A 13,498-nucleotide genomic window follows, 5' to 3' on the forward strand; every position below is an offset into this window, starting at 1 on the left:
GTCCTTCGCTGCGCACACGTATGCACACACGTATGCGCACGTCTACGGACGTACGAGCCAAAAATGGGCTCGTTCGGGCTACAGCAGAACGAAAGAACGAGAAAGGGGGAGGGGGGGGGGAGCCAGGAAGTGATTCGATGAGACAAAAAGATGGAGCGCGCACAGCTACAAATTCGTTTCTCGGCAAAGTGGCAGCTGTGCCCACGGTCATGGCCATATCAGCCCTTGAATCACGATAATAAAGATGGTACCGGCGACGTATGTATTATTGATGAATTCGCATTTATCAATTTCTTTTTGTTCGTTCTCTTTTAAAATGCATTTTTTTAATATATATATAGTTTGGAGCCATACATTTTCAATGTTTTAAGCGTATATGGAAGCTAGTCGCTTGTACAGAGGCGCTCATGAAAACTAATTGCTATCGTTGCAATCGGAAACGCACACATTGACGTATCCTATAATTTTACAATTAAATATAAAACACGAGTTTATATCGCTCATTTACTTATCGAATAAATTTATCGACCGGTGACACATAATTATCCGTTTGTTACCGTACGAAAGCTCTAACGAACGCTTGTAAATATAATTTTCGTTGGGTGTACTCCTCCTCCATTAATATGCCGTGATAAAACTTCGAGGAACGGCGTCATAAAAATGGAAAAATAAAATATACGGTCGTGCGACTCACGATTATATCGTGACGGAGACGAGGCGCGGAGGATCGACGATGTCCCCCTCCTGTCCCGTTTCACTTTGCATTTTCGCGCCTACTTAATAACGTCGAAAAGAGAAACGGATGGAAGCGAACGGACGATCGGGCAGCCATTAAGGCGAATCGTGGGGGCTAATCGCTGTCGTTGATGGGACTGCTCCTCGGAGTCCGCCGGGTGAGTGGCTCGGCTGACACGTCAACAAGTGAAACACTTTTTAAGCTGAAGAGTGTTTCGCCGAGAGTGCACTTAAGGACAGATGCAGTTTGCTACCGCATCCGCGGTGAGACCGCGTTGTGAGACGGATGACGGAGGAATGGATTTCTGATGGAAATGAATTCATTAAAATAAAATAATATATAGAATTACGCGGTTTCTACGTTAACGTAAAGAACGAGTGCCACGAAAGCTACAAGATATAGTCTTCACCCGACGAGCACTAATTACGAGCTTCAAGATTACCTGCTTCCTAGTAACGAAGGTCTGCCTTTCAAGGGCAAAGATCGTGTAATCTAGAAGAATCGTTTTCGTGGACGTGGATTGACGGATGATTGATGAAGGCTCACGGTGCCAAAGCACCGCCTACACGATTTTTATAATTAAAGACCGGAATACTAATAGTTATTTTGCTATCTCTGCCTCACGCAGTGAGCGGGTAAGGGAGAATTCCGTATTAACCCTTCCGAGATGAAAGAAATGAAGTATTGAATTAAATTAATTTTGTATTTTAATTAAAAGCTTTAATTGATTTTCCAAAAGAACTTCATTCAAATCGGCAAAAATGGTAATTTAAAATATTTAAGAACATTTCAATAATTCTTTGTTGATGTACGAATATAAAATAATTATATTTTTGGATTTTTTTGTATGAGATAAAAATTATGACGAGAGAAGGTCTCACATTCGAAAATTACAGCGTAGAAATTCGCACGTTTATTCTTGCGACGACATTTTAAGTCAAATTTGACTGAGATCAAACAACGGAGATCAGTTTAACAATTTCCGTCGCACTCGATACCTCCATTTTCACACAGCCGCTACGGTTAGAATATATAAAGTGTTCGATATTTAGCAATAGCAAAGTAAACAAAAATTCATATCAGAAGTTAGCTTATGACAGACAAATTCATGCGCTAGAAATCATACGGTAGACGCACCAGACTGCCAAACATCACGTATAAGTGAAGGTATTTACTTAATGACTTACATTAATATTTATAAAATTTAAATATAACAAACCCGTAATGTGTAAAAATTTACCAATATAACAATATTTAACAATAAAGGCATATTAATAAAGTAAATATTTAATAATAAAGACAATATGTTCTTAGCATTTAAAAAAAGAATGCCATACTGTTTCATCAATTTTTACAAGTCTTGCAAATTTATCACAAAAAAATTGCATAAATATATATAAGTAACACATTAAACAATTTTATAAATATATAAGTTTGTGAACACAAATCATTAAGCAAATACATGCATTCATGCATGGTATAACGCATAAATGTATTTCACACTAAAATTGTTTCTTAATATATAAATATATAATCATTTTAATTACTTTATTTTGATGTCTTATCATCATGCATCTTTTTCTTTTGACTGATTGCTTTTGGTATAGTGCTTTGAATATGGGCGTATTTCGGATTTTTCGTAAACTTAGGTTGAAATTCAACAGATGAACCTGGTGATACCTTGTTATGTGCTAATAATGTCAGATTTGATGATCCATTTTGGGTAACCGAATAATCCATTTTGGATTTGTTAGATTTTCCAATAGATGCTTTAGTCCCGATTCCGCCAGTACTTTTACGTCTCGCGGAAATATTTCCACTTTCTGTAGTGAGCAACTTAGGAGATGTTGGTATTTTAGGGAAGGCGGAACTTGACCTGCCAATGTTAGGTAGCACCTTTGTTATGTTCATAGTTGAAGTGCGATGAGGACTAGAATGACCACTAGGCACAGGCGGTTGATTAACTTTTGCTGTAACTTTTTTTGATCTTATCAATTGCGGCAATCGCTGTAAAATAAATGAATGCACGCACAAATAATATATATTTCGTTATACAGATATCTTATCTTAAAGTTATATTTCTAAATTATACTTCTAAATTTCTCAGCTTCACCATGATGTCCCTAGTGGACTTTTGTAATTCGCTCACTAATGTTTGAAAATTATCACTTGATAAATCATCCATTTCAATTTCATTTGTAAAATCTTCGAAAACATCTTCCTGGTCTTCGGCGTTGACTTGTTGGCTTTCTTCGCGAACAAAAGTATCAGATCTACTAATGTTGCTAATGCAGATCGCAGGATTCGACTGTGAAATAAACTATAGATAAATGATAAATTGAAATTAGTAACGTGCTAGACAACCAAATGATCAGAATTAATTTGCCAGCTATGTATACATGAAAGTCAAATTACTCACCAATTAATAGCAACGGATAACAGTTTAAAAAAAATAACGAAATTTACCTTTTTACCGTTTTGCAATGTACTGACAGAATTCTCTTGTTCCTCTTTACTAGCTTTTGAGGTGTCAGAAAAAACAGAAGCATCATCATCCGTAAAAACATCTTGAAATCTAAACATAACACTGTCGTTATAAGAAATATATATTTATAAATAACCGTCAGACCATAAACTAAAGTTTCAAAATAACCTGTACGTTTTCTCAATATCTGGTTGCTCAAATTCGTGTTTGTTATGTGTAACGACCGATGTTTCTGGAATATCAGCAGCATTTGCGCCATTGGATGTTTTTAATAAATACATTTCTCTTTCAACCTTCTCAGCCTCACTATAGAAGCCCTTTATATTGAGTGCATGAAGCACATGATGTATGGTGAACACTAGATCTCCACTGCTTAAAAACAAGGGAGGCTTTTTCGATAGATCGTCCTGAAAGGCACGCGTAATAATCATCGAGATTATATGAAAGATTATACGAATACGAGATTATATGAAAAATTTCACCGTATTTGCGATAACTTGTACTCGTTAAACACACATACGTACGTGTAAACATGTACAAATAAAATAACAGCCATGCATATTGACACTCTCTCTCATATCGACTATATTTTACTCTCGTGTAGAATAATGATTTTTAATCGAGCGAATACTTACGTTCACTGGAATTCTCGTATAACGAATGATTAGACGTGTAAACTCTTCGGCAAATTCTCCCATGGCCATATTCGGCTTTAACTCCTTTTTGGTTTCTTGCGACATTTCTAGATGATGTATTCAAGCGAACCAATATCGAATGACTGCTCGCTCGAGCGCCTTTGTAACGACCTCGTGATATTTATTATTCACCGTAGCAGACAATGCCGTATTGACAATTCTCTTGCCCTGTTCAACGCGTTTCTGAAGGAGAAAGTTATAGATATTTCAGAAAAGAGATGAACAATTTAATATCTGGCTACAGTAAAACTTCTCAATAGCCGTCCCTGAAGTGTCTGTCGCCTCTCAATAGTTTTCCTTCCATGTAACCTAGCCTCAGAATAGTCTGATTTTTTATTCCCACTCTTATCTCTATTGGCCCTACATTCCTTAAATGACGCATGCGTAGACTATTGGGACCATTGAGAGACTATCGAGTCTGAAGATGATAGCTATTGAGAGGTTTTACTTATCCATATTTGCATGAGCAAAAATTTAGTAAGAAATCTGAGAAATATAAATTTCTCAAATTTTTTCGTGATATACGTCTCTTTTAATCATTGCACTTTCTTTAGACTAATTCTTTATTATTTAACAAATGAGTGAAAAAATTTTTATCCAGCCAAAAGAATCTGATTTTTTCATTATTTACGACACGATAATATTAGCATAAAAGTTTGCATAAAAATCTACTTAAATTAACAGGCAAATATCAAATACGCAATTTTCGGCTTCGCAGATTACTTTATCTATATTTGCGGGAATTATCGTTTTTCTCCGTAACTGAGCTACTCTGCTCCCACGAGCTATCTCCGAACTAGTTTCTGAAGTACGATGTGGCCACTCCTCCGCTCTGCCAATTATTCCCTGCCACACGTCGGGCACTGATGGAGCAGCCCGCGAGAGAAGAGGCGTAGGGACATGATAAATCTCCCTCGGGGGAAAAACTAGCCGCCCAAAAATATATGCACGGCGGAGATGGATGGGTGGAGTGCAAGGGCGGTGCCCGGGTACGGAGGGAGAGTTTCGTCTCAGTTTGTTTCTTGGGACTCTCCTCCGTAACCTGGTCCCTTTCTCTTCTCCGTCCCCTGTCGTCCTCGCGCACGGCGTGGCGCCTTTTTTGTAAATTTTTTGGCGATCGAACGATTAGGGGAGGGCGGCGCTCGTCAGTCAACTCGGTGGATGAATCTTCGGCGTATGCAGATATGCGCGTCGCCACTCTTGGGACCGACTTAAAAATAAAATCGTACGCGCGCGATAAAATTCAACAACGTGTTCGACACTGCGCCAGCTGCCCGTTGAGAGCGCGTGCGGCGTATTCCAGCTGGACGCTGAGCTCGTGATTAATAAAAGTCACGATCATTAAAAAAAATATTTAAAAACTCTCAAAGTGTTAAGTTCTCTTATAAAAAGAAGTTCAAAAAGTGATAACCAGACTCACTATAAATTTCACTAAATTAGAGAAAAATAAAATGTACAATTTGTAGGGAAGACAATTTTGACATTTTATGTTTTGTAGCTTTTGTTTTTCAAAATTTTATCCCCAACAAGTGGAATTGATTTCTTATTGTATTCAGAGGTAATTTTTATATATTTTGAGTTATAGAACTTTCTTAATAAATAAGAATACAATAAAATAAATGGTAAAATTAAATTTTGTTCTAATTCCCCCCATATCAGGGAGACTTGGGACAAAATAATAGAAATAATTGTACTATGATTTTTAATGCACACTTATTTCTTTTAATATTAGCACTAAAATTTATGATAATTACGCATCATCTATGAAACATAGTTCAGCAATATAAGTATTAAAATAAAGTATTAAACATTTCTTATATTCTAATAATTTAATATATTCATAATGAGAAGATAAAATTTGAAAGTAGCACAAAAATAAGCAATAGTTATTCTCTTTCTCTCTCTCTCTCTCTCTCTCTCTCTCTCTCTCTCTCTCTCTCTCTCTCTCTCTCTCTCTCTCTCTCTCTCTCTATTTTCACAAAAATTAAAATAAATTTAGCTAAAGAAATAAAATAGCTGGGACGTCTCTCCTCAGTTTTCCCTCAATTCAATGTCCCAACTCTCCCTTCTTTAAATTAAAACGATTGTTAAAACTTTTAAGTTAAAGATTAAAATCAGATTTTTTTGTACTGTAAAGCTTAACGGCTCGTCTATAATAGCCGCAAGAGTATGCAGTAAGACGTAAGCAGTAAGCTATTGCCTAATGCGATTTTTACAATTCAAGAATAATTTACTGTGATTGGTCAACAGCTTACTGCTTACGTCTTAAGATGCAATTACATCGTAGTATCGAGCGTCGAGCGTCAAGCGTTAATCACGCGCGCAACACCCTTGCGCAGATGTCTAAACGTGCAGATTTCAGCGTCTTGACGCTAATTCTAGTCAGTAGCCATTTTATTCAGAATCTTGAGCTGAAAACATGATCTGCACGTTTAGACATCTACGCAAGGGTATTGATGCTAGACGCTCGACGCTCGACGCTCGACGCTCCCATCTAAAAGCACCTTACGACTATTGTAGACGAGCCATAAGAACTACATATTAGAACGTGTTGAATGAGGTTCTTCTGAAATGTAGCCAATCAAAAGAGATATCACGAATATTAAATAGGAAAATAATTACTTTCAAAAGTAAAAAATGGTGTTACTTACCTTGAATTAAAACTGAGTTCTTTACAACGTAGTCAACAAAGTCTTCACACGTGTCACATCGAAGATAACCAACTGTATTCTGGTCAAAAGTATACTACCAACTATTACAAAGAAAATAACTCTGCTCCAACTCTCTACCGATACCAACTCAGTGGCAACTCTCCTTCATCTCCCCTACGATATAGAGTTCCTATAATAAAAGCAGAGAGAAAGATGATAGTGGTCATGCCCGCATTTTGGCTGTACCCGATGATAAAAGTTAGGACATCGCAGGTTGGATTTTTGATTGGCCCACCATTTATAGACAAGAAGTTAATGGGAGTGAGACATAACGGTGTATCCTAACTCTTATTATAGGAACTCTACTATGATATAGAAGAAATATAAGTAGGAAGATATACTCCAAACCACATACACACACACACACACACACACACACACACACACACACACACACACACACACACAATTTAAGGAAGTCTCTTTCAGCAAACTACAGATATATAATCCTATATGTTAGGGTTAAAAACGCAGCTTGCAAGGCCAGTGTTTGGACATTCGCGCTGCGGTTTGATCCTAGCAAAATATTCTCCTTTTACCATGTATCTCTCGTCGTTGCTTCCGATATACTAATTTCGGCATGTCCTTACAAATGAAAGGCTTCGCCGCGTCTGCACCGTTCCGTAACATCCTTCCCAAATATTTTATTAACTACGATGCCGGATGTTCTTCGGCCGAGGCTCGAAAGGATACGACACTATGGAGGCGCACTTTCCTTCGCCGTTGCGAACCGCTAATGCACGTGCAGCCGCATCGAGAGATACGCCGGCGGTCGTTTGAAGTCCGAACATGTTTGAACAGCGGTCATTGTCTTGTCTTCAGTTTCTTCGTTTTCTGGTCTCCGTCACTGCCGCTACTATCTTAGCACGGGCGTCTTAGCACAGGTTGAGATAAGAAGCGAGTCAAGAGCCACGCGAAAAGCATTTTTTACGATTTCGATGAAGAAACGTTTCGAGCAGCGAATCAAACGACACGTTATATCATGCAGATTTTTTTATAATGAATGAATATACGTGCGATCGCTAACGTTGTTTTTTTACACTGCAGTAATTTTACTGTTATTTTGAAAGATAAATTAACAAAAGAAAATCTTTCATTACCATTTAATTTAAATATAACAGGAAATATCATAATTGTATAAAGTGCCGGAAATTATTGAAAATTACTTGGGGAGCACTACCGTGAAATCGCTTAACTCGCCCGAACACTAAGCACGTCTTATTTCGTGACCTAATATTTGACTTTCGCCACATTGAACGAGTCTTCCACGGTTCGACTGCCGCCGTTTGTTTGCAGTCTGCTTTCAGTTTCGACTCGTGCCAGGTTGATTTAGGATTTAAGGATTTCGACGTTTGTTATTCGACGATCACGTGGATAAATATACTTGAGATGATTCCTCTATTTAGGCAACCGCGGGTGGGCTCGTCTCAGTTATTCGCGTAGATCTCGGTTAACTATTCGCGAATTCTCGTAGAAAAGTTCATCGAATCAAAAATGAACAAAATATAAATTTTGTTAAATATGTATTAAAAAATATGCGAATGGAAACAATCTGCATACTAAAGAAAAGATCGACTCTGAATTTTTTCAAGAATAAATAGGTTCTAAACTTAATGAATCTTATATTACTATTATTTTTCTGAAAGATTAAAAACTAAATTTCAAATTAACTAATTCGGTGACTGTTAGTTCAATATGCGAACAAAGGATTCGATTCTTCAAGCGGAAGACTTCGAGCTGAAGACACTCGGTCATGAGAAAAAAGGAAGACTCGGAAGTTCATCGAACGAAACCGGTGGTATCCTCTGTTTGGATAGTCTTTAACTGACCATTACACCTGAATGGGCCGCCTCAAAATGGAAAAGGGCAGCCTGATCCTTGATCCGACCGGCCTACTTCCTGTGGAACCCGAATGGGTAGACCCTAGGGACCAACGGTCAATGGTAATAATGACGAATGTTCTCTCACTGTGATTCCCGACGAGCCGCGTGTCGTTTCTACGTTTCCAACTGGTCTTACCTGATCTCCTTTTAAACGTATTCGTCCACTCTCCGGGAACACTCGAAGAATCAAGACGCGCGAGAGTCTCAGATCGCGTGATCGCAAAAAATCGCACTACTGTCTCGCTAACTGCGAGGTGCGATTTTTAATTTTTCAGAAACGACTCCTTCTAACTCTTATGAAGGAGCTTCACAGAACTGACTTTAATATAATAGTTACATATGGCTGATGCATTTATCCATTATTACTTTTACGTGATCGCGTACATTTTTCTATCAAAAGTACACAATGGGAGCGTTGTTCGCTCAAATAAAGAACGTAAAACAATACACTTAAGCGCTTTTTGTGCACACAATCGGTCACGTTTGCGAGTGAGAACTGCAATTTCGTAGTAATGATGAGCATCCGTTATGGCGCGTAGATTGTCGCTATTATCGTTTACGACTGAAGATGCAGTGTCGTATCGAGAGCAAGTGATCCTTCTGACCACAAACCACATTTACCTTGAGCGTATTAGAGTGTCCAGCATCAGCTGCGCTAAGGTAGAAAGTAACAATCTTCAAAAGTATTAAAGTCAATTTTGCTTAAATTATATGAGCATACATTATTTGCATATTATTATATGTAGAAAGGATAAAAAAATATAGTAAGACTGATATCGATAGTAAGATAATAATAATTTCTCAATAACAAAACATAGTTTTGTATATGTTATATTAAACAAAATAATAAACGCGTCAAGTTAAAATGCAAATAATTTTGCAAATCTCAAGTATGAAGTGTTATGCGCTCCTCGTCGCGATCAACTTGTCTCATCCATCATTTCCAGCAAGCTGCAACCGTCACTGCTCTGCTTTCGTCGTCCAGGGACTTGTCGGTGGGTTTTAAAAGAGACAGTTCGTGACATAACACGTCTCATGAAGGGACGCGTTCGGTGCGCGACGAAAACGCGGAGGCCGCTTGGAGGTAGCACCTTTTCCACTCTTACACACGAATTCTCATTCTTCTTTCTGCGAATCGAAGGACCGATCTGCTGCCCTTGTACAACAACACCGGTCATTGTCGCTTCCCTCCCCCCTTCCCATTCGCTTGGTGGTTGCTTCCAAGGAATTGTGCGAGCACGAAGAAACTCCGTCGCAGCATGGTGGGGACGTGAGTCGTGTGGCCGCACGCGTGTTTACTTAGGATCATCCCCCTCAGCCACCGGGATAATTCCGGAATCCCGTGCAAATCCCCGCGGCAGGCCCGATACGGAATTATAGGTTGTACGAAAATCGTTGGCAAAACGTGCACGAGGCAAGGAAGTCGAAGCTTCGAATATAATGTATTATTCTTCCTATTCGAATATGTTTTATTCTTCCTGTTAAAAATCTTACAAAACGCGTTACTTCATGAAGTGCGACAATATATTCACGAATTCGGTGACATAAAAATCGGGACATCTGTCGTCGTGAGTCGTGATTTTTATGATTACGGTATGAGGTTGAGACTAATCGACTTCCGCCAATGAATCAGCCATATCAAGCTAAGCTGCGCCGGTAACCCGATAACTGTACCGCCCTTTGCAGTTCCTGTTTGTTGTCGATCCCGTTGGCTCGGTGTCCCCTTACAAGTCTCCACTTGCCGTCCAGAAGTCTGCCGGTTAGTTGGAAACGGGTCTCGAAACCGCCACCGCTGGAAAGTTCCGCCTGTAGTTTCTCCCGCTTCGTCCGACACAAAGAACGCCAACTGTCGCCAACAGAGACACTGTCCAGATCACCACTGGTGGTTCATTAAAAATGTTGGAGCAGCACTTGCGGCTTGGCCCACCTGGTTTCCTGTCGTGCTCCGGTCGATAGATTGATGTTGGGCGACGACAATTTAAACGAACGATATCGTCGTCAAAACGATTATCAGATTTACGCGCATAAATTCACGTTGAAGATGTTTCTTTTGATGATTATCTTTGTAATAATATTTACGATTCGCGATTTGCATATCTCGAAGATATGTTTCTACCGCGATATAAAACAATATCGCGTCCGGATGAAATATATCACGAGTTTATTGAACGAGTGTAGCAATAAGATCTTTTTTTTAGAATAAAACACTAATTGTCAGCCAACATCGTCATTAGACGTACTCGCGATTGGCGTGATCGTGTCGTTACAGAATCTCGTTTGAGTATACAGCCAATTTCGGAGCGATTCGTGATGTTGTAAAGCCGTTCTGGTTCCGAATGATTTGTCCGAGCACGGGCGCATGCAGTTTCCGTAGACGTGCGACTCTCGTATCTTTTACGAGGTACCGCGCCGTTTCCGTTTATGGCAGATCGAGCAATAAAACGGAATCGCAAATAGCAAGGCACCAAAGCAAAGCGTGCAAGGTAAATGAAACAAGGTAACTGAACCGATATCCTTCTTGGATATCTCGGATGTCTCGAATATCGCGCGAATTGCAATATACATGGAAATCATTGTCTAAATTTAATCGCTACGTATAATATCGAATATTTCAACAAATCAGATTGTATGATATTATATGGATGTTACATTAAATATATGTATATTTTAAACTAATTACATTTAATACATTAATTAAAAATATTAATGATATTAAAAGAAGAAAATAAGTAAAATATTAATACACTAGTTATAAAGTAATATTATGACTATATAAAATTTAAAGAATGTCGATCAAAGCGAAAATGTACGATAAAATTGAAGAGTATTTAATAGTCTACGTGAAACTACGTAATGTAATTGATTGTATATTCCTCGAAGTGCGCGTTGAAAGCTCCGGAGTACTAAATTAAACTTAAACGTAGGAGATATTTAGAGTTCGTTAGAAAAGTTATTCAGCTTCTAGTAAAGCCATGGTAATTATAATTTAAATTTGCATAACAATGAAGCGTAGCCTTTGTAGCCGAGCGGCTTTGTAGCCTCGATCGCATGGTTTGCGTGCACTTGAAGCGACGTCATAGTTATCGCTTGTTCACACTCCGTTATCGCGCGCATAATTTTCGAGAACGACGACGCCGTAGGCTGCACGCGCCCGTTTTGTTTTACACACACGCCGCACGTGTTCGCCATGACCAAGTCTCGCGCGCGCGTGTGTCCTTTCCAGAAAATAATACGTCCGTTTAACTTCTTACGGTCCGCGGTGTCCCATATCCAAGCTGGAAGGGAAGTGGGTGTTACGGGGTGTGCCCGAGCCGGCGAGAGCGCGATCTTCGAATAACCGTATAGGTAATAAAAACCCCTCGAATAGAGAAGATCGCGTAAGGGTAGAAAAACGTTTCACTTGCTTTCCGCCCGCGACGATTCGTGGGCGTTAGTGGGCGGGAGGAAGCTCTCAGCAATACACTATACGCACCATAAAGCACGAAGTTTATACTCGCAAACGTAGAGAAACTCGCGGAAAGCGGAGCGAGGGTAATCGCGACGTAAAAATCCACTTCGTTCGATCTGAGACAAAGCGAGGGATTTGCATAATGGGGTCCCGAAGAAATTTACTATCACTCGCGTGCGATCGGTATAATATACTCTTCCCGACATTTTTTTGAGACGTCCGTGCTACGAAAATACACACGGCTTTGAGTATCATGGTAATCGTACACTGCGCGATGTACACTTTTACCGGACTGAAAGAGGGAAGGAAAAAAAATTGTACCGGCAAAAGGACACGTCTCCACGTTTCACGTGGCTTAACTGCTAAGGGTAGTTAGACGAGTCGAGAATGCATTCAAGGCCCGGAAGTGGGCGGAACTGCAGCCTGCGCTTCAGCATTGTACACAAGGACTCGGTTTTTCCTCGCTCATGGGTCGTCCTGCATTATGCGGAGGATAGAAAGAAAGAGTGAGAGAGAGAGAGGGCGAGAGAACGCCTCGAAGCATCGGAGGCACCAAAAGGACATCCGATATCCGTAAATGCCGTAATAACAAGCGCCGCGTTATCCTCGAAAACTTCGACATCTCTTTCTGCGAGAATCGGACAGATGGAAGAAAATCTTTGCGGAGAATCCGTGTGTGTATGTGCGAGAAATAACGTCACGACAATGTCAACGTGATTTTTAAATTTTAGCACGTATTGATAGAAATTGCATACGAGAGGACAACGGTGCGTTAAATCGAAATTTTATGCGCAAAGTGGCGCCTGTTAATCGAGTCCCTCGCTTATTATGCCGAAATGAGTAATGGCTTGGTTTATCGAGTAGTCAATCAGAGGCGTCGGGGTTGATTGCGATATGCAAAAACCAATTTCTCCTCCGGGTGCTGCAGTATGCTACCGTGCTACCGATTGGCAGAAAAAATATTACAAACAACCTTGATGTTATATTCAACCGCCATAAAAAGCCAATTTCGGATACAATAGGCCTCTATCGAGGGAAGGCAGATCATCTGCCGTTCGATATACGCGGAGGAGGTTCTCTATCTGCAAGGAGCGCGATCGGGGCTTGATTAAAAATGAGATTGCGGCAGCGCGATTTCAAGGTGGAAGATTAGACCGTGCTTCTTATTTGATTTGCAATTCGATATTTTTAGGTTCTTTTTAGGGTTCGAGCGCGGCGCGGCCTTCGAGCCGAGGCATGATTTCGTAGAACTATGACGATCTTGCGGTTTGATTGTGCGAGACCCGGAGAAACGGATGCTGTAACAATGACTTCGAATCCTCCAATATACCGAAGCTATTCGATGTTTCGCACATTTTTATCGTTCGATCAAATAATTTTGACAAATTTACTCGGTAAAGAATATCATATTGCAAAAACTATAATTGATCTTGAAATAAAATGTTAGTTAAGATTTTATAATATTAATATTAAGGTAGATATATCGTTAAATGTATTGAAGTGGCATAAAGCGGAGGATTCGCTTAATACTCTTTGACAC

The 13,498-nt window shown here is 39.6% G+C and overlaps 1 protein-coding gene and 1 long non-coding RNA gene across 6 annotated transcripts in view; one reads left to right on the forward strand and one right to left on the reverse strand.

Moving 5' to 3' along the window:
• LOC139768963 (uncharacterized) overlaps positions 1 to 13,498 on the forward strand; it is a 510,605-nt gene that overhangs the window by 466,106 nt on the left and 31,001 nt on the right. The window lies entirely within an intron of this gene.
• Positions 1,430 to 6,642, reverse strand: LOC139768747 (uncharacterized). Of its 5 annotated transcripts, XM_071699279.1 has the most exons (7): positions 6,568 to 6,642; positions 3,857 to 4,099; positions 3,390 to 3,628; positions 3,203 to 3,311; positions 2,829 to 3,056; positions 2,284 to 2,743; positions 1,430 to 1,753 (listed from the first exon to the last, which is right to left on the reverse strand). In XM_071699279.1, exons 2-6 carry the CDS (start codon positions 3,959 to 3,961, stop codon positions 2,285 to 2,287), a joined length of 1,140 nt encoding a protein of 379 aa, XP_071555380.1. In that variant the 5' UTR covers positions 3,962 to 4,099; positions 6,568 to 6,642; the 3' UTR covers positions 1,430 to 1,753; position 2,284. The 5 variants fall into 5 exon arrangements, with proteins under 5 accessions (XP_071555380.1, XP_071555404.1, XP_071555386.1 ...); XM_071699303.1 differs by having other exon boundaries at positions 1,430 to 2,743; positions 2,829 to 3,044; positions 3,396 to 3,628; XM_071699285.1 differs by having other exon boundaries at positions 1,430 to 2,743; positions 3,396 to 3,628.

The sequence above is a fragment of the Temnothorax nylanderi genome, unplaced genomic scaffold, assembly GCF_030848795.1.
Source record: "Temnothorax nylanderi isolate EJ_2023f unplaced genomic scaffold, tnyl_v1.0 TNYL_tig0002_pilon, whole genome shotgun sequence".
NCBI lineage: Eukaryota > Metazoa > Arthropoda > Insecta > Hymenoptera > Formicidae > Temnothorax > Temnothorax nylanderi.

Coding starts and splice junctions, on each gene's coding strand:
- LOC139768747 (XM_071699279.1), bottom strand. CDS start 3,961: ATGTCGCAAGAAACCAAAAAGGAGTTAAAGCCGAATATGGCCATGGGA. Junction 3,629..3,856: donor ATACGAGAATTCCAGTGAAC/GTAAGTATTCGC, acceptor CGTGCCTTTCAG/GACGATCTATCGAAAAAGCC. Junction 3,312..3,389: donor GATATTGAGAAAACGTACAG/GTTATTTTGAAA, acceptor TGTTATGTTTAG/ATTTCAAGATGTTTTTACGG.